The sequence below is a fragment of the Aethalodelphis obliquidens genome, unplaced genomic scaffold (assembly GCF_003676395.1).
Source record: "Aethalodelphis obliquidens isolate GAN/ISIS:26980383/991018 unplaced genomic scaffold, ASM367639v1 scaffold18, whole genome shotgun sequence".
NCBI classification, from domain to species: domain Eukaryota; kingdom Metazoa; phylum Chordata; class Mammalia; order Artiodactyla; family Delphinidae; genus Aethalodelphis; species Aethalodelphis obliquidens.
The window spans coordinates 13463386-13483286 of NW_020837962.1; the positions used below are offsets into that span (position 1 = coordinate 13463386).

Here is a 19901-nt window from a genome sequence, read left to right on the forward strand (position 1 = left end):
CTAGAGTGCAGGCTCAGTAGTTGTGCATGGGCTTAGTTGCTGCGTGGCATGTGGGATCTTCCCGGGCCAGGGCTTAAACCTGTGTCCCCTGCATTGGCAGGCGGATTCTTAACCACTGCGCCACCAGGGAAACGCTAAACCTGCTTTTTGATTTAGGAACCAATCTGGAATTGAGAAGCACATTGAAGAGAGGGAGGGGCAGTAGGACAGAGCCATCTTTTAAAGAACATGGCAGTTAAGAGACGTCTCTGCAGTATGTCTAGTCTGTGTTGTGAAGTTTACCATTTAATTTTTAGCTTATCAGATGTCTGAGTCAGTTTATATTTTGCTTAGATGCAGCTGGTTGCCTTGATTGGTAAAGGCACTGGCAGAACTGTCAATGTGTATTCCCCACTCAACCCCTGTTGAGCAGATCCCTGGCTGTGTCAGGTGTGAGATCCCTCTTTTTGGGTAGACAATAGAGGAACTCTGCATCAGAGTCTCAGCACGTGTGCATGCATGACCCTTGCACCTCTCAGGCTGGTCTGTTAGGAGCTGTTGTTCCAGGTGAGCACAGATGGTACATGACCCGAGTCAGCTCACTGGCGCTCTGATCCTGGCAAGTCCCCACCTTGTCAGCAGAGCTGGTCAATTTGACATACTTCCAGGAAATGCAGTGCATGCATGCAAACAAATGCCAGTCATCGGCTTTCCTGCTCGTTTGATTTGAACATAGTGAAATGTTTATTGAGAATATTTGGGGACCAATGACAGAAAAGAGGTCCTGAGTTCCAAGTGTGTAGAGTGAAATCTGGGAGTTGGCCTTGTGGGCAGTGGGGCTTGGCACCATCACGAGCCTCTTCCCTGTCTTGACCTACTCCCAAGTATGCATTCATTTGAAAAGAGGGGACTGTAATCCTCTCCAGTGTCCCTACTGTCCATTCCAGTGTCACACCAATCCTTGAGGAGTGCTCTCTCCTGACCATATTTGGAGGAAGAGACATAGATTATCACTCCTTGGTCCGTTGGCCTAACTTTCACCTGCCTTATTATCATTTCCACCCAGAACTTTCCTTTCTCTATTTTTCAGCGGTGGATCATTCACCCTGTCTAACCTGGACATCCACTGCTAACCTCACTTGCTGTCTATGTAACATGATGCTGACTTCAGCAACTTGGGAGGTGCTACTTATCACTGGTCCTAGCCTGACAGTTGGGAAAGTGACGTCCTGTTTGTATGTTTATCTGAAGTTATGTTGGGGCCTTTGACTAATTACAGCAAATTAAGTGCTTAGCATATGTGACTGCTTATTAATTGGTATTTTATTGATTCCCACCAACTCTTTTCAGAGTGTCTTTTCCTTTACCTTTTTGGGTAAGTAGTAACCAGTTTTCCCGCTACTTTAGACGGTGGGCAATAACTAAACGTGTTCACAGCTCTCAGTAACATTTGTTCTATTGTTTTGTTTTGAGGTGGAAGGGGGAACTCTACCCTCAGAACATGAGGGAATAATATTTACGTGGCTCACAAAGACCAGTGAGTACATCATCTGCATCTCCCACGACTCACCAGGAGAGGGCCTCTGACATTAGCTCAGTCCAGCCTTTTCTGACCCTCAGAGACCACTGTTAGTTATGGCCAGGTGTTTTAATTTTCCTCAGAAATTTCTTGGAAACGTTGTTGAGGGATGGGGGTTCTTTTACAAATTTTGGAAATAAATAAATCAGATGAGAAGACATGCTTTTGAGTGGTCATTTGGTTTAACAGAGCCCCTTAATTGAATGTGATTGTGGACATTTTAGCTGTAGTGTAGCTTCAGATCTTCCCACTGAACCTACAGGCTTTAAGAACCAACCCAGGACTGTTATTTCCTATCGAACACGTGAGTTCTGAGGTCGTAGGCATGTCACTGACTGTAGCTCTCTGCCTCTCCTGAGCTAGGCGATGGATCACTTGGAGTCCTTTATTGCTGAGTGTGATCGGAGAACTGAGCTTGCCAAGAAGCGGCTGGCAGAGACGCAAGAGGAGATCAGTGCAGAAGTTTCCGCAAAGGTATGCTGGGGAGGCCTTCACCTCACATTGTTGTCATAAGAACTGGTCTGCCACCGGGCTAGCAGTCACGGTCACTGCTGAGGGTGCATCTTTGGGATGGATGGTACCCACTGCCTTGGCTGTTCCCAGTGAGGAGGGAAGGCCGTCGCTGAGCTCTTAGCCCCTCCCCACACTGTGCGTGTGGGTTTTTTTGTTTGTTTTGTTTTGTTTTTTGTGTGCGCGCGCGCGTGTGCGTATGTTTTAAAGTTTCTTTTTTTATTTTTTTTTTAACATCCCTACATAAAACAGGAAATGAGAAAAGTTAGCAGGGAAATGGTTAAACTGTGGTGCATCCATATCATGGAAGAAGAAAGTAGATCTGTGTGGAATTGGCCTGTGTGTCATCTGGATGACCCTTGTCTCCTCTTCAGTGGAACTCTCTTCAGTGTCTTTTTTCCTTTCAGTTTTATAAAAGCATTTCTTAGGAAATAGACAGTTGCAAACTGGATCAACGGTGCCGTTTTATTTCTGAAAGCAAATCCCAATAATTAGGCATTTTGCTTACAGTATAAGTGTATGCATTTAGACCCATGCATTTTTTTACCCTTACCCAGAAGATTGAACTGTAATAGAAGGCATAAAAAGAGATGGTCTAGAAGCTGACCCACATGATGGTCCTTGCAGCCTGTTGGCAGTAACAGCGGTGCTACTGCTTTTATTGGAACGTGGTGCACAGGTCTAGTTATGATCAGTCTCAGTGGTGGCGTTAAGGATGTCGTAATTGTTAGAATTCACATGTCATCAGTGAGGGTTTCCAGCTGTTCTAATATTTTCAGTGGAACAGACCAGAAATGCAACAAGAGAAACACTCGTTTTCTTTGCATTAAAAAATCTGTTGTTTTTAGATGTCTCCTTACCTGATTGTTTCTCTCTCCTAGGCAGAAAAAGTACATGAGTTGAACGAAGAAATAGGGAAGCTTCTTGCTAAAGCTGAACAGCTAGGAGCTGAAGGAAATGTGGATGAATCCCAGAAGATTCTTATGGAAGTGGAGAAAGTCCGTGCAAAGAAAAAAGAAGCTGAGGTTGGTGACAAAAATGTCTTAGAGAGGGAGGAAGTAGTAACTCCAGAGTTGACCTTTTGGGCTAAGATTAAGCCATGCCTTCTTTTTTTGTATACATATTGGGAAGAAGTTGGAAATAACGTGGTATATTGTCAGGATTATACGGGTTAGAGTCAGCACACACTGGGGTTTGTGTCTTCACTCTGCCCCTGTGATCCCGTGTGGCCTCAGACTAGGCACTTGCCAGCTCTGCGCATTATTCCCACGTGTAGAGTGCGTCCTGAGTATAACAGTCAGCGGAGGAGTGTTAGTGAGCACCTGCCGTCTGTCCATCTGGCTCCCAGGGAGGGGGCAGCATGGTGGGTGTTCACCTGGTGTAATTGGGCCAGACTTGCATTGCAGATGCTATGTACAGTGAGGCCTGGTGCTTAGTGACACTGTGTCCTCAGTAGAGAGACCCGTGCAGGTTGCGGGTGGTACCCAGGTGGTGTCCGCTAGGCTGCCAGGCCAGGACACACTGCTGTGTGGTGGAGAAGCTGAGTCAGGGACTCAATGTCTGTATCCGTGACAAGCGTTTTCCTCCTAGATGATTTCCTCTGTTGCATACTCCCTGGTTCTCAAATCTCACTGCTGGAATCAGAGATGGCTTGGGTAGGCTTCGAGAACGGTGGGAATGGTAGTCAGAGGAAGACGGGGCGGGTGTGTTCCTTTAGTAAGTGCTTGTCAAACTCCAGCTATGGGCCAGGCACTTCTCTAGTTGTGAGCAAGCCGGAAGACTCCCTCTCCTGTTGGAGATGATACTGCTGTGGAGAGGGGGGCCAGGCAGAAAGGAATGTGAGCAACGGATAAGATTAATTCTGATGAAGATGGGTGCACTTGGGAGGTGCAGGGCGTGTCCAGGTAGGACAGAGGGACCCTGGAAGGCCCTTAGCTGAGACCAGATGAGAAGGTTCTCAGAATGGTGGGTAGAGGTGAGATGGTGGGGTGGGCGGTGCCCCAGTGCAGGGCTGATTTTGGTTGTTGCTGCACCCCCGGCTTGTCATGGTGCCTGATACATAGTAGCAGCTCAGCGATGACACAACGATTCTCAGCTGAATACACGAATACTGCTGACTGCCTGTGGGTGTTCGAGCGAGGCCCACTCAGGCAATGACGTGTGCATGAAGAGTCGCAAGTCCTGTGTAGAAATCCTACATGGCTGTATACTAAACCCCTGTGTACTTAAATGGGAAATTTATGTTTACATGTAAAAAAAAAAAGTCAGGCTCCCTCGGTTGCTGACAGCTCCAGCAGAAAGGCCAGAGGGTCAGGAAGGAAGCTCTGCGGCCTCTTAGCGAGTCCTGAGGCCAAGCCTTCCTGCTTTGAAGAGCAGAGCAGACACCAGAAACCCGTGAGATGGCTCCGAGATTTATGCATAGGCTGAATGATTGTAGATGTGGGGTTCACCACTTGGATGTCTGCAGACAGCCAAGAGGGCAGCAGGATAGGGGACCCATGGCAACTTGTGCCCAGGACTCCAAGCATCCTTGCTAGAAGGCAGGTGCAAGGACGCTCACAGCAGAACTGGTAAAATGAGCAACCGTCAGTAACCTGGAAAACCACCCATGGACAAACAGCCATGTGCCCCTGAAATGGAGTCCTGCAGCAGTGAACGAACTGAACACATCTGCCTGCAACATCCTGGAGAGAGCTCTCCAGCAACACAGGTGGGAGAAAGACCTGTAGTGCTGACGCAGGACTTCTAAATGCCCCAGGTGCACACATGGTTTATGGGTCCACATGTGCAATGAAGTACAGAGACAGCACTGAAGATTATGCTGAACGCACACGAATGCCTCTGGGGAGGGAGAGAACAGACACTAGAGAGGGAAACATCAGGAACTGAATTTCCATCATGATGTTCTATATCTTTCATTAAAAGAAAAACAAAAACCTTAAGCAGAAGTGCTGAATATGGTGGGTACACTATTTGTGATATTATTCTGCCCCTCTCTGTAGTTGTAAAACTTTGAATGCCTTCCTCTAATCTCTTTCAAAATCAGTTGTAATTATTCTGAGTGAAAAAAGTCAATCCCAAAGGGCTATGTGGATCTGTTACATAACATTCTTAAAATGACCAAACCATAAGAATGGAGAGCAGATTGGTGGTCACCAGGAGTCAGAGAAGTGGGTGTGGCTGTGAAGGGGCAGCAGGCAGGACCTGTGTGGTGATGGATGTTCTGAACCTTGACTGTATCACTGTGTTCTTTCTGTGATGTTGTGCTATAGTTTTTAAAGATAGAACCATTGGGGGAAACTGGGTAAAGAGTACGCAGCACCTCTCTGTATCATTTCTTAGGATGACGAGACAGCCTTGCCTCCTGCTAAGGGGAGGAAGAGCACCCTACCCCGTCCTGTTCTGTCCTGTTCTGAGGAAGGCCTATGGGGGGCACTCAGGTGATAAGGATGGGGACAGTGGCCGGAGTAAGGACAGTGGGGGTCCTGGGCACTAGAGTGCCTTTCTGTACCTTTGCCGGTTTAGTGAGTGATGTGATGTCTTATTTTGATTTGCATTTCCTAGGGAACATTTTGAATGTGTGAATTAATGGAAGATTACTACATTCAGTCTTCCCTTTAAGGGCAAATGATTATTGAAATGCATTTCTTAAACCTAGATTTTGAAGGAATGTTTTAACTTGAGCACAAGCGGCAGTAACCATGTTCTGGTTCATTTTCTTTTGTGTTTCGTGTATTTTGCTTTGAAGCCGAGTGACTTTTTTTTTTTTTTTTAATTAATTTTTGGCTGCATTGGGTCTTTGTTGCTGCACGCAGGCTTTCTCTAGTTGCAGTGAGTGGGGGCTGCTCTTCATTGCAGTGCGTGGGCCTCTCATTGCAGTGGCTTCTCTTGTAGTGGAGCACGGGCTCTAGGCGTGCGGGCTTCAGTAGTTGTGGCGCACAGGCTTAGTTGATCTGCGGCATGTGGGATCTTCCCAGACCAGGGCTCGAACCCATGTCCCCTGCATTGGCAGGCGGATTCTTAACCACTGCGCCACCAGGGAAGTCCCTAGTGACTTCTTAGGATTAGACTCAGACTGCACTGGCTGCAGGAGGGAGTGTGCTTTGTTCCATTTGGCACACTTCCTCCTTTGAAGAGAGTGTCTAATGTATTTGTCCTTCCAAATTTTAGCTTTTGGAGCTGTGTTGGGATACAGTTTCCTGAACATTGGGACAATCTCCGTAGATATTCTGTGTTTTTTGCTTGTCTCTTTGGTTTTGGTTTTTTGTTTGTTTTTTAAGACCCCTGTTGAAGATTCTCTCCTCTTGTTTCTTTGGTCTTTGCAGAGCTCTCCACCATAGCAGGGACTCACCTTCCCTGCTAGCCTTTTAGCACACACAGCATCCTGTGTGTCTGAGTGTTCTGAATACCCCTTGTTGCTTTGAAATCATGACTGGTAGTTCATTTCTTAAACAATTAAAATTGGGCTGGTTACAAGAATCTGAAGCTTTGTAAACGATTCAGTTTTTATGTATTTGAAAGTCATCTCGGACTTCCCTGGTGGTGCAGTTGTTAAGAATCCACCTGCCAGTGCAGGGGACACGGGTTTGAGCCCTGGTCTGGGAAGATCCCACATGCTGTGGAGCAACTAAGCCCATGCGCCACAACTACTGAGCCTGCATGCCACAACTACTGAAGCCCGCATACCTAGAGCCCGTGCTCCGCAACAAGAGAAGCCACCGCAACGAAGAGTAGCCCTCGCTTGTCACAACTAGAGAAAGCCCACGCAGCAACGAAGACCCAACACAGCCAAAAATAAATAAAACGTTAAAAAAAAAAAAGTCATCTCTAGGGAATTCCCTGGTGGTCTAGTACTTAGTACTTGGCACTTTCACTGCCAGGACCCCTGGGTTCAATCCCACATGCCACGTAGCCAAAAAAAAAGTCATCTCTGTAGTCCCTTCACATACTTCCGTTTTAGGGGCTGAGTAGACAGTGACATTTGACTCTCACTCTCTTCCCATTCTCCAGGAAGAATACAGGAATTCCATGCCTGCATCCAGTTTTCAGCAGCAGAAGCTGCGTGTTTGTGAAGTCTGTTCAGCCTACCTTGGTCTCCATGACAATGACCGTCGTCTTGCAGACCACTTCGGGGGCAAGTTACACTTGGGGTTCATTCAGATCCGTGAGAAGCTCGATCAGTTAAGGGTATGTTAATGTGTTGCGTTTCTGAAGAAACCCGAGAAGTTTTCTGATTGTCTTCACATCTCTTTGCTTTTAGAAAACCTTGTGTTCTTTTTTGTTTTGGTTTTTTTTTTGGGGGGGGTTGGTGGAGGTACTGAAAACCTTCTGTTCTGATTCTAAGATCATGCCTTGGTTTTATACTTGAGTTTTACAGTGAACTACTCAGATTTCATCCATATGTTCCCACAAGAGATCTAAGATCTCAGAATCCAGCAGAGCCTGGGATATTTATTTAGTCTGCTACCCCTTGTTTACAGAGGAAAATGGCAGAATTCAGTCCCACGGTACAGAGAGTTCTCGTACCCCTCTGAAAACACTTCTGTTGGTGATGGGAAAGAGCCAGTAGTCTGCAGTTTTTTTTCTTGGACAGAGGCGGACACATGGAGGGTGGTCTGGCTGGAAGGATGAGAAGGTGATGGGGCATTTTCTGATAGCCCTGCCCCACTGTTGGATGCCTGTGTCCCTTCCTCGGGGCTCCTCATTGTTCTGGGTTAAGCTCTACAACATTCGACCTCTTGGGTACAGAATGCCAAGGAGGAAGATTAAATAAGTTTGTGATATTTTGAATTGTCTTCTTCAAATGGATGGTGCTTTCCCTAATTGTGTACTGGGACCCTATGATGGGATGCTGGGAAATGTGCAGGCCTTTTATCCAGACACCTGAAATCTATTGGAAGGACAGACACATGGCACCTGACTGTAGGACACCACAGTAGTCAAGGCCTTGGGCCTTGTGTGCCCCCAGGAAGGAGCAGCGGGTGGCAGAGCCCTGCATCCAAGGACGGTCCCCCATAAGTGATGTGCGACTCGGCCCTGGGAGAGGGAGCTGGGTGGCAGTCTCAGCACTGTTCTTGAAACATTTGCTCCTGTGCTCCCAGTAGAATTTTGAAAAATGATATTCTTTGTCACACATTTTTAAGTTGGAATTTTTTTCTTATAAATTTATGGGTATAAAACACATAAAAATATTTTATATGTAGTCAGTAGAATGTAAATAACAATTTGGTGTCAACTACCATCCCCATTAAAAATCTGCTCCTTAGGGAATTTCCTTTAAATTGTCTTCCCATTCCATAACGCCCCAGAATTTTGTCCTAATGTTTCTTATATCTGAAGCCTTTTGTTTTTTTCTTAAGATGTACCTTTGCTTCAGAATACATTGAAACCTTTAGAATTTAAGTATTCACTTGATCTAGAAGTCATGTATTGTCATTGCAGTTATGAGCAGTATATAGTTGATAGAACAACCCAACTAAGTTACAGATTTTGATAAATAGCTGTTAAACTATCAACAGAAAATGTATTTGGAAGTGCACCTCTTAACGATAAGGAAGGTGGGAGTTGTGTGCCCTAATCAGAGATGGGTTCACTCCCAGTGGTACTGGAGGTGTGCACCTGCCCTGGGCTGTGCACCCCCTCGGCCATGCTCCAAGGTGGATGCAGGGTGAGAAGAGTGAGGACTTTCCTCAGGTGGGGGAACCTAGTGTTTTAGGGAGTGGGGAGGGTTTGGGAAGGAGGTGATGCCAGCCCACAGGCCGGTTCTCGGCCTCTCCTTGTCCTGGCCACGCCTTCTCTTCCTGGGGCCTGGCTCCCATCCGAACTGAGATTTAAGGTCACCCTTTATGCCCTCTCGGGCCTTTGTCTCCTGGCTCTAAGTTCCTCCCCCTCAGGGCCTTCCCTTCAGCAGCGTGAGGAGGGGCATTGAAAGGCTCCTAGTTGATTTTGGGGTGCTCTGAGCTAGCCAGTGGATAGTGCTCTGGCAGGGGGGTTGCTAGGCCACCTCCTGCCTGTCTGCCTTCCTTGTCCACTGTGCTCACCATGACCCAGCCTGATGGGACGTGTGGAGCTTGCTGTTCCCAGGAAGCCCTGCCAGCACCCCGGGGCAGGCTGCAACTTGGCAGGGCAGATTGGCTCCCGCAGCAAGATGGATTCGGTCAGATACATGTTTTCTCTTTTACATGAAGTTTGTGGAGTCTCCTTGGGGTAAAAAAATTAAATTTATGGATTGATTTGAGCAATATGATAAAATTTCTGTGACTTAGATGTACAGCACTTAGGTATGTAGTTTGTCACTGAACTTGTAAAATGATAAAGGGTTTTTTTTTTCCCATGTATTTTCCATTGTTTAAGAGGTTTTATGAAGAATGTGTTCCTGTTTCCTGAGTTTCTCTTAGGTTCTTAAATTGCCAGTATTGAGGTCACATAAAGGTGCTTTGTTCAATAATGTTCACTCTAGTGTGTGACTTGTTCCTCCCCCATCTTCCAATTTTTTGTTTATTTAGAAAACTGTGGCTGAAAAGCAGGAGAAGAGAAATCAGGATCGGCTGAGGAGAAGAGAGGAGAGGGAGCGGGAAGAACGACTGAGCAGGAGGTGAGCACGTGCGACCTGAGGACACCCCACTTCTTCCTGGCAGTACTGCATATTTACTGCCCTTGACAGTTGAGGTCTGCCAGTTACCTGGGTGGCTCTTAAAAGAAAAATAAGCAAACACATAGCACGTTCGGTCAAGCGAGGTTCTGGCTGGTCCAGGAGGACCTGTGTGCACAGCTGTGTGGTGTGGACAGGACACCCAAGCCGCTCGAGCAGCTGTGGCCACCTGATGCTTACCTAGAAAGATGTGGACTCCCTGGCAGGAGTGGAGGGGGACCTGTCACAGCACCTCCTGTGGAGCAGCCCTTGACCAGCAGGACAGGCAGGAACTGGGACACCAGAGAGGAACATGCTCTCACGCCGCCATGCCTGCTGTGGGCAGGACCCACCAGGGACGGGCTCCGGTGTGGGCCCAGGCTCATGGGTGGTAGGGTGGAAGCAGAGAGAACGTGAGCTAGCTGGGGTCCAGGCCAAGGAGGTGGCATTTCGAACCCTGTGAGGGCCAGGAGGGAATGATGTGTTCTGGGGGTGGACCTGATAGGATTTGCTAGTGGACAGAGCGAGTTGTGCAAAGGGGGAGTGGAGCTGGCTCAGGGTTTCTGACCAGGAGTGGCCGCTTATGGCGGTGGGGAGACTGGGAATGGTGTGTTGGGATGAGGAGGAGGTGGGGAGGAGAATTTGGCTGTGGCTGTATTTGAGCCTAAGAGACATCCTTTCAGCCTAAGAGACATGCAGGTGGAGACAGTGGGTCTGGTCAGAGTTCAAGGAAGAGGCTGGAGCGCCGAGTAACCACGCTCTCATATTGGGCACAGAAACTGGGCTTTCCTGGAGGAATTCCTTAGTGAATAACTCAGGACAAATAATCCTTTATTGTATCTTTTGTGTTTCTTTTCATTATTTTAACTATCTAACAGATTCTGATTATAAATAGACTCAAAACAGTGTAAAAATATATTAAGTAAAAAGACACAGAGGTGACGACAGTCGCTGGACATGTTGTGTGCATGGGTATATGTGGGACCCTCCACATGTGAGACCTTCCCATAGCAGCTGTGCTCTTGAAGGCTACACAAAGTCCCTACTATGATGCTGTAATTAACTATATCCTTTTATTCTCCCACCTTCACCCCTTTTGTCCACCCCCATTTCCCTACCTCTGGCAACCACCAGTCTGTTCTCTGTATCTATGGGTTTGGGTTTTTTTCGATTTCACATATAACTGAGATCATACAGTATTTATCTTTTTCTGTCTAACTTATTTCACTTACCATAATGCTGTCAAGGTCCATCCATATTGTTACACATGGCAGGATTCCATCTTTTTTGTGGCTGAATAACATCCCACTGTATATGTACAACCACATCATCTTTATCCGTTCATCTATCAGTGGACACTTAGGTTGTTACCATGTTTAGGCTACTGTAAATAATGCTGCAGTGAACATGGGGGTGCAGCTATCTTTTCAAGATTGTGATTTCATTTCCTTTAGGTAAAAATACCCGGAATTGGAATTTCTGGATATTGTAGTTCCATTTTAATTTTTTGAGGAACCTCCTTTCTGTTTTCCATAGTGACTGCACCAATTTACATTCCCACCAACAGTGCACAAAGATTCCCGTTTCTCTGCATCCTCACAAACAAGTGTATTTCTTGTCTTTTTGATGACAGCCATTCTGACAGGTGTGAGGTGATATCTCATTATGGTTCTGATTTGCTTTTCCCTGCTGAATAGTGACGTTGAGCAATTTTTTATGTGCCTGTTGGCCATCTGTATGTCTTCTTTGACAAAATGTCTATTCAGGTCCTCTGCCCATGTTTTTACCTTTTTTTTTTTTTCCCCCTTCTGTTTAGAGTTCTTTTTGTGTTTTGGATATTAGCCTATTATCAGATACATGATTTGCAGATATTTTCTCCTGTTCAGTAGGTTGCCTTTTCATTTGTTGATGGTTTCCTTCACTGCGCAGAAGCTTGTTAGTCTGATGTAGTCCCACTTGTTGACTTTTGCTTTTGTTGCCTTTGCTTTTTATGTTTTTTAAAGCCTTTGCTTTTTTTTTTTTTTTTTGCGGTACACGGGCCTCTCACTGTTGTGGCCTCTCCTGTTGCGGAGCACAGGCTCCGGACGCGCAGGCTCAGTGGCCACGGCTCACGGCCCAGCCGCTCCACGGCATGTGGGATCTTCCCGGACCGGGGCACGAACCCGCGTCCCCTGCATCGGCAGGCGGACTCTCAACCACTGTGCCACCAGGGAAGCCCAAAGCCTTTGCTTTTTAAAAAAATTTTTTGATTAAGTTTTTATGAAACTATTTTTGAACAAGTAATCTAGTGACCATCTTTGTATGAGTTTGAGGGTTTATAACATTCCTTAGAATTCCTGGGATAAAGGAATATAATACATAAATATTGGTAGCTGTTACAAAAATTGCTTTTCAAGAGGCTTTGTCAGATCACCCTCCAGCCACATGATGTGTGAGCATCTTTTGTCACTTGCTCCTTGAGCACACGTTGGTGGTGATCTTGTAAATTTCTGCTTGGAATGAAATGAGACCTCATTGTAAAGTGCATTTCTTAGTTGTTGGTTGTATAATGTTTCCCAGGGAGCTCATGTGACACTCACTGGCAGTGAACCTGTGTTTGCAACTTGGGTGTCCTGCCCAGCCCTGCACCTGCCATGTGACTATCTGTGTAGCTGAGGTGGTGTCCACTGTGAAGAGTTTGCAGAGCCACTGGTTCAACTCAGTGCAGCATGGACCCCTGGGTGCTGGTCTCTGCGTTCTGCCTCCAAGCAGCTGGGGCTGGAGGCGGGCCTTATAGCAGGTCCTCTGGGAAGTCGGCCCTCCTTCACCACGTGAACTTGAGGCACCTCCCCTCAGCTGTAAGGGATGGAGCTGTTTTGGGAAAATTGTTCATCTTTTTTTCCATTTTAGGTCTGGATCAAGAACCAGAGATCGCAGGAGGTAGGTTTTCCATTTATGTGTTCTCAGTGAGATGTTCTTTTCTGTATGCACTTAATACTTAACCTTTATAGCTTCACAGTTATTATCTGGTGGTCAGGTCTGGCTCATGAAGGGCACAGGACGTGGGTGAGACTCCAGTCCCGTTTGTAGCTGGCATTGGCTGGGGCTTAGTGCAGCGTGGGAGTGGGGACCCACTGTCAATGAGAGGGACAGTCAGGGCGCTGCTGGGGCCTGCTGGGCAGACGGGAGTTTCCTGGCCAATGTACAGGAAGCGTCAGCGGGAAGGGTCTGGCCGTAGTTACCAGAGAGTAGTTGGTGGGATTATTGTGAACCCAAGTTGTAAGTTTGTGGGAGGAGGGGAGATAACAGTAAAGCATCAGCAGAACATCTGCTGCAGGTCGCGCTCCCGGGACCGGCGTCGGAGGCGGTCAAGATCTACCTCCAGAGAGCGGCGGAAGTCGTCCCGGTCCCGGTCCCGAGACAGACACCGGCGCCACCGAAGCCGTTCCCGGAGCCACAGCCGGGGCCACCGCCGGGCATCCAGGGACCGGAGTTCGAAATACAAGTAACTACTCTGACTCCTTCAGTAGCTGCGTCCAGGAGTGAACCCTTCTTTGTGTGCCAGGGTCTGGGGGTCTGTCATCTGTGGGACAGAGTGTTAGGGCCTTGAGGAGTCCTGAATGGGGCCCAGGGCACTGAGAGCCCTAAGCCGAGGGCAGCAGATGGCTTCAGGGCTGGGACGGTTGAGAGACTGAGGAGGTGGTCGCACGTGGGCATGGCCATGCTCGGGCTGCACACCCACTGTCACTTTGGTACACAGAGCCCCTGACTAGGCCCTGCTTACCTCTGTTGTGGTTTTTTAAAGGAAAAACAGCAACAACAAAAAACACCACTAATGATCATATTCAGAGACGACCACTGTTAGCTTTGGTATGATGAATTTTAAATATCTTTTTTTCCATTGTGTTTTTACATAATGGATCGTATTCCATGTGTGGACTCTTGTCGTATTTTCCTTTGCAGTGTTCACATTATAGTGAAAGCTTTTCCTGTTACTAGAAACCTTTGCAGATGTCACTTTCTAGTGGCTGCCCAGCCCTCCCTGGGCAGTGGGTTGGGCACAAGATGGCAGGCCTGGCACCGTCTGGTCTGCTAGGGCCCTTCCAGCCGTGGTGGGTCCTACCCTTACCTGGCCTGATGCTGAGGGTCCAAGGTGTCAGTGCCTGAGGAGCAGCCAGGAGGGAGGGCCAGCCCTTGCTGAGCCTCTGGTTCCTGTTTCCCAGGTTCTCCAGAGAGCGGGCCTCAAGGGAGGAGTCCTGGGAGCGCGGGCGGAGTGAGCGGGGGGCCACCGACTGGAGGCTCGAGAGCACCAATGGAAAGACTGCGTCACGGAGGTCGGAGGAAAAGGAGGCCGGCGAGATCTGAACCCACGCCCAGGCGCTGTAAATAGTCCCATACATGTTTGACACAGCCTAACGTTACCCTTTATATTTGCTGAATACAACTCATCTTTTGTAGTTTACCATTTCTATTGTTTTGGAGCTAGCTGTGAGTTTCTCGAGATGTACAGAGTTGCTCCTGTGTTCTGGGTTATGTCAAGTGGGAATAAATAGCCTGACAGACTGCTTCCTGACGGCCGCGGTGCAGTCTCTCCTGTCCCCGGTTGTGCTAGACTTCGCCGTGGCTTCCGCAGGTTGGGGGACACACCAGGGGTCATCTGACTTGAGCTTAGAAATGTGACTTACGTTGGACTCCCCTTTGACTTTTGGCATATGATTTGCTGTGCACCTCCAACACCCAGACTGGCTGGGGCCGGATGTGCCCGGCCGTCTGCTCTGTGGGCTCCACATGTCTTTCTGAAGTCTGAGCTGCCCTCTTACCGAGGACTGCCTGTCTGGTTTGTGGTAAGCAGCCTCAGCATGGCACTCGAGCTCAGATGAACTACAGTTCCCCCTCTTGGAGTTACTTAGGGCCAAGAAAGACCCGTGCATAGTATCTGCATGACAGCCACGAGGTCTTCAGAGGGGGGCGTGCTGACTTTGGGGTCAGGTGTGGTTTGACTCACCCTTGGGGGGCCTGGTGGTGTTACCCACTCTCCCTCAGCCCTTTTGCACGTATTGCTAAAGTGAGCCCTTCAGAAAAGTATAACTGGGAGCTCTTTTCTTGTTTTCACTTTTGTGGGGGTATTTTTGGAGGGAGCTTCTGGCTGGGCCAGAACATGCTGGAACATAACCCTGCTCACAGTGGGAGACCACTGGGAAGCCAGGGGTGAGTATCTGTCTGGTAGGTGGGTGGAGATGTACCCTCCCAGGTGGGAAGTGGATACAAGTTGGCAGAAAGCCTGTGTCGGGGGCGGGGCAGGGGGTGTAAAGGTCTCCTGGGAGGGGAGAGGCAAAGGGGGTGAGGGCTATGGTCATGGGTTCCCGACTCAACGGTGTAGCCTGGCCTGTGACGGCGGGGGCTGGACTGAGCGGGAAGCCAGGGGCAGGGCTGCACAGCTCCTCACACCTCCATTCGTCACCTCCGGAAGGGATGTTTTGGGGTTTTGTCCTGTTTCTATTGTCGTGCAGTACATATACATTTACCACTGTAACCATTTGTGAGTCTACAGTTGAGTGGCAATCACTGTGGTGGCCACTGTCCGTAGAGGGGTGGTTTTGAAGAGGCAGAGGGCAGATGGTGTCCCTGTACTTAGGAGGCCTGGGGTCCCAGCCAGAAAGCAGGTGGCGCTGAGGTCAAGACACCCAGGAGGGCCTGGAGGGCGGCTTCTGCTCCCCTTACACCTGGACGCTCACCAGTCAGTCCAGGACGAGGCAGTGGGAGCCCTTGCTACCTGGCTCTTCCAGCCTCAGTGCTGGAGGCACCCGCCTGCCCCTGGCACATCACAGGGCCTGAGAGCCTGGTTTCCCTGACCCCTGAGCCTTGGGTTCTCCGTGTTGGCCCAACTCCTGGGCACAGGAGTGCAGCAGACCGGCCGTGGCCCTCTGCTCTGGATGGGCAGAGGAAGAGGTCAGACTGGTGGGGGCAGTGCACAACCCAGGACACCGAGACTGCTCTGAGGACGCCACAGCGCACCCTGGGTGGGTTCCAGCAGAGGGCCTGGTAGGTGGGTGGAGGACCCGGAGGGTGCTGAGAGGAGGGGACTGGGGCCGGAGGGGGCCACCTACCTGAGCCCCCTCACTCCTTGTTAAAATACTGATGTGGGGAATCACTTATTTAACAGGGAAGAGCAGGGATGGAGGTAGGGAGGTGATTGCAGTCCTAGCAGAGAGTTGGGTCGGCCCAGCCAATAGGTGCAGATGCTTCCGGGGCCCATGGTGATGGTGGGCCCTAGGCCCCTGGGGTCAACCCCAGGGCTCTGTGGTGCCCTCAGACCCTCCCTGTCACCAAATTCTCAGGGACTCACACACACACACACCATGCTTCTGGCCACTGGCAGGGGTGGGGTGTGGCATGGTGGTAGCACCTTGTGTAGGTTGTGGAGTCTCCTAAGTGCATGGAGGCCCCAGGCTGTTGGGGGGGCAGGGCTGTTTCGGCTGCTCTCCCCTCTCTTTCTGGGGATCTCTAGCCAGGCCCAGAGCTACAATCTAGGGAAGGGAGGGCTGGAGGATCTGTGCTGGCTCTGCTGCTGCGTGGGAGCCCATTGCATCCAAGGCAGCTCCCAGGCTCTCGCTGCATCATGTGGATACAGGGATATCCTCCCAGGATGTAGCTGGGTGCTCTTGGTTGGGGCTGTGGGGCCGTGTCCAGCCATGGTTTGTGTGATTTGGGGAGGGGGTGTGCACAAGCAGTGCCTCTGGTGGGCCCCCTGCCTGGGAATGGGATGGGGGCCACAGTGGGGCTTAGAACCCACACGTGGTCCTGCTCTGGGGAGACTGGGTCAGCTAAGTGGTTTTTGGACTTTATTGCATGTCATTGTCATCTGGAGGACTTGTTAAAACAGGTGGCTTCCCCCACCCCCACCCCCCGGAGACTTTCTCTTGGTCTAGGGAGGGGTCCAAGAATGTAGACTTTTTTTTATTATTTTGCAGGTAGATTTTTTTGATTGAGATAAACACTCCTACCATGAAGTTCAACATTTTAACCGCTTTAAAGTGTATGGTATAGTGGGTTTTGTATATTCACAATGTTGTGCTGTCTAGTTTATTACTGTGTAGCCGTAGAACATTTTTATCACCCCAAACCCTGTACCCATTAGCAGTTACTCCCCCTTCCCTCTGGCCCCAGCCCTGAACAACCACTAATCTACTTTCTGTCTCTGGAATCACACGATGTGACCTGTGACTAGCACCTCTTACTACTGAGCGTGGTGTTGGAGGGTTCATCCACCCTGTAGCCTGTATTGGTACCAAGAATGTAACAGTTTCCTTGGGCTGCTGGTGCTGCTAGTCCGGAACACACTGAGAGCTGGACTGGGGGCAGCAGGAGGGGTCCCCGACAGCTGGGCCACCAGCTGCAAACCCTCAGTGGCATATCTCTTGGGACATGAACTGAGCTGCTGTCCAACTCCTTAGAGCAGGGCTTCAAGCTCTTGCCACCAGGGCACATGTGGAAAATTACACTTGTTCTGTTTGGACCGGAGGAAAAGAGGGTTGAGTCCTGTCCACAGTTGCTGGCGCATTGTATTCCTTTATGTCCACTGCACAGGTCCTAAGCCCGGCCCTCAGACAACCCTTCCTCCTCCCACACCCCTGGGCACGCTCCAGCACAGGAGGCTTTGGTGCCACATGGCCCTGGGCGCGGGGTCACAGGCAACAAAGCTGATGGCTGCTTGAGGACCTACACGTCTGCCACCAAGTGCCAGTGATCCCTGGTCGGAGGCGACCCTCCACCCCCTGCGCCGGGGCACCTGGGAGTCCACTGGGAAAGCCCGAGGGGTTCCTGGGGGTCCCTGCGTGTCCTGAGCACCCACAGCTCTCTGGCGCTTTCCGGCCTCTTCTGCTCTTCCGTCTTTCCCTCACTGAGGCACCTGCTCCCCGCCCTCCGTGGCTGGCTCCCTTCCCCATGTCATCCCCACTGCCTGGCCTGCCTGATTTCCTTGCCCAGTGACCATGGGGCTGGGGGTCCCCTCCCAAGGAGGTTGTGCGAGGAGCACTGTCCTCACTGTCCAGGAGAGAAGTCGCGAGTGGCCAGCCAAGGTGACTTCCCCCACCTGGATCCCGACCACCTTCATATTTTAATTTTTATTGAGATGTAATTGACAAATGTTATGTTTCAGGTGTAATGATTTGATATATGTATATATTGCGACATGATTTTTTTCTTGTGGTGAGAATTTTTAACCTCTACTCAGCAACTTCAAACATATAACACAGTATCATTGTATATATAATATGATGCTTATAATTACATAATAACGTGATATATTATAATACAGTATTGTATTGTCCCGGGCCTCCTTCTGAAGCTGCTAGTGCCTCCTTTGGAGCCCCACCGAAGTTCAGCCTGCCTGGGAATCCAGGCCAGTCAGCCCCAGGCCAGGCCCAGGCTCTGTACAGAAGAAAGCACAAAACACTTTGTTTAGAGAATGAGGAGCAGGCCCTGCATGTGCACCCAGGTCCAGAGATAGGACATCTCCAGCTCCTGGGAGCCCCCAGCTTCCCCCACAATCCCTGTCAGAGGTCTCTGCTCTCTTTGAAAATCACTTACCACAAACAACACACATTTATTGTCCCACCGCTTCTTAGCATCAGGGTTCCCAGAGCTGCAGTCAAGGGCTGTCATCTGAGGCTGTACTGGGGAAGGGTCCTCCCCAGCTCACCTGGTCGTGGCAGCAGTCAGCGGCTTTCCAGCTTTGGCAGGAGGCCCTCCACAGGGTGGCTCAGGGCAGCGGGTGAGGGAGAGGGTCTCCTAGCCAGACAGGCAGCACCTCAGTCCTGGGAGTGCCTTCCCATTCCCGCCCCAAATCCTGTGGGTTAAAAACAAGACAAGTGGTCGGGGGGGTGGGGGTGGGGGAGCGCGGGCGAGAGAGACATGGAGACAGCAAGTGCTGGAGAGGGTGTGGGGAACAGTTACCACAGAGCCCAGCAGAGGTCCACTCCTTGAGACACACTTGGGAGAGCTGAAAGAGACTCAGAAATCCTTGTACAAGCGTGTTTATGGTATTCACAGTAGCCAGAAGGTGGAAACAACCCATATGTAACAGATACAGGGGCAAACAAAACCCAAAATGTCTGTTCCTACAATGAGATATTGCTCGGCCTAAAAGGGACTGGAATTCTGATGCATGTCTAACATGAATGAGCCTTGAAAACCTTATGCTGGGTAACAAGCTGGACACAAAAGACCATGTACTGTATCCATTTCCATGAAAAGTCCAGGATCAGTAAATTCACACAGACAGTAGGTGAGTGACTTTCAGGGGCTGAGGGGGGAGAGGCATGGAGGGTGACTGGTAATGGACACAGGGTTTTCTTTCAGAGGATGAGAAAGTTCTGGAACTAGATAGAGGTGATGATTGCACACCATTGTGAATGTACTAAGCACCACTGAATTGTACACTTTAAAATGGTTGAAATGGTAAATGTTATGTGTATTTCACCATATTAAAAATAAAAAGCTTGGGGGAGGGATGGATTGGGAGTTTGGGGTTAATAAATGCAAACTATTATATGTATGTATAACTGAGTCACTGCTGTACACCGGAAACTAACACAACGTTGTAAATCAACTATACTCCAATAAAATAAATTTCAAATAAACAAAAAGCAAAGCCACACTCAAAGGGAGGTGACAACACAGGGGGAGAACACCAAGAGGTGGGGTTACAGGCTCCACTCTAGAGTCTGTCTCCATCATCGTTATTAGTGACACTTGTTTTTACTCTCTTTGTGCCTTTTGTCTGAAAGTCCTTTGTCGGATCTTTATCCTTTGGATTAGTTAAGTCATAGTCGGTGTAGTTAACAATGTTCTTGGTTTTGTTGACACTGTCTTTTGTGGGGGGCTTTCCATTTGTCATACCCATTCTCTTTCCATTTTTGCCCCTTTTTGGGGGGATTGTTTTATTTTAACAGTGTTTTTCACTCTGTTAGATTGGAAGTCATATGCTCTATTTCTATTCTTTCTATTCTTCCCCTAGAATTTTACAACATTTATACTTGATATGTTGTGGTTGGCTGAATGATAGCCTCCAAATATATACAGGTCTTAATCCCTGGGACCTGTGAATATTCCTTTATATGGCAAGGGGATTTTGAAGATGTGATTAAGTGAAAGATTATGAGATGGAGGTGATTCTGGATTATCCAGGTAGTCCTAATGCAATCACAAATGGGAGACGGAGAT

At 49.1% G+C, this 19901-nt stretch overlaps 1 protein-coding gene across 4 annotated transcripts in view; it reads left to right on the forward strand.

Moving 5' to 3' along the window:
• Window positions 1–14250, forward strand: part of LUC7L (LUC7 like) — a 30244-nt gene extending 15994 nt beyond the window's left edge. For 3 of the 4 annotated variants that reach the window (XM_027118049.1, XM_027118052.1, XM_027118051.1), the window contains 7 exons: window positions 1922–2032; window positions 2950–3093; window positions 7079–7255; window positions 9574–9662; window positions 12588–12617; window positions 13015–13182; window positions 13901–14250. In XM_027118049.1, the coding sequence (XP_026973850.1) occupies window positions 1922–2032; window positions 2950–3093; window positions 7079–7255; window positions 9574–9662; window positions 12588–12617; window positions 13015–13182; window positions 13901–14042 (861 nt within the window). In that variant the 3' untranslated portion in view covers window positions 14043–14250. Of the gene's footprint in view, window positions 1–1921; window positions 2033–2949; window positions 3094–7078; window positions 7256–9573; window positions 9663–12587; window positions 12618–13014; window positions 13609–13900 lie in introns of those variants that run through there. The other variant, XM_027118053.1, reaches the window with a different exon arrangement.
• The last annotated feature ends 5651 nt before the right edge of the window (window positions 14251–19901 follow it).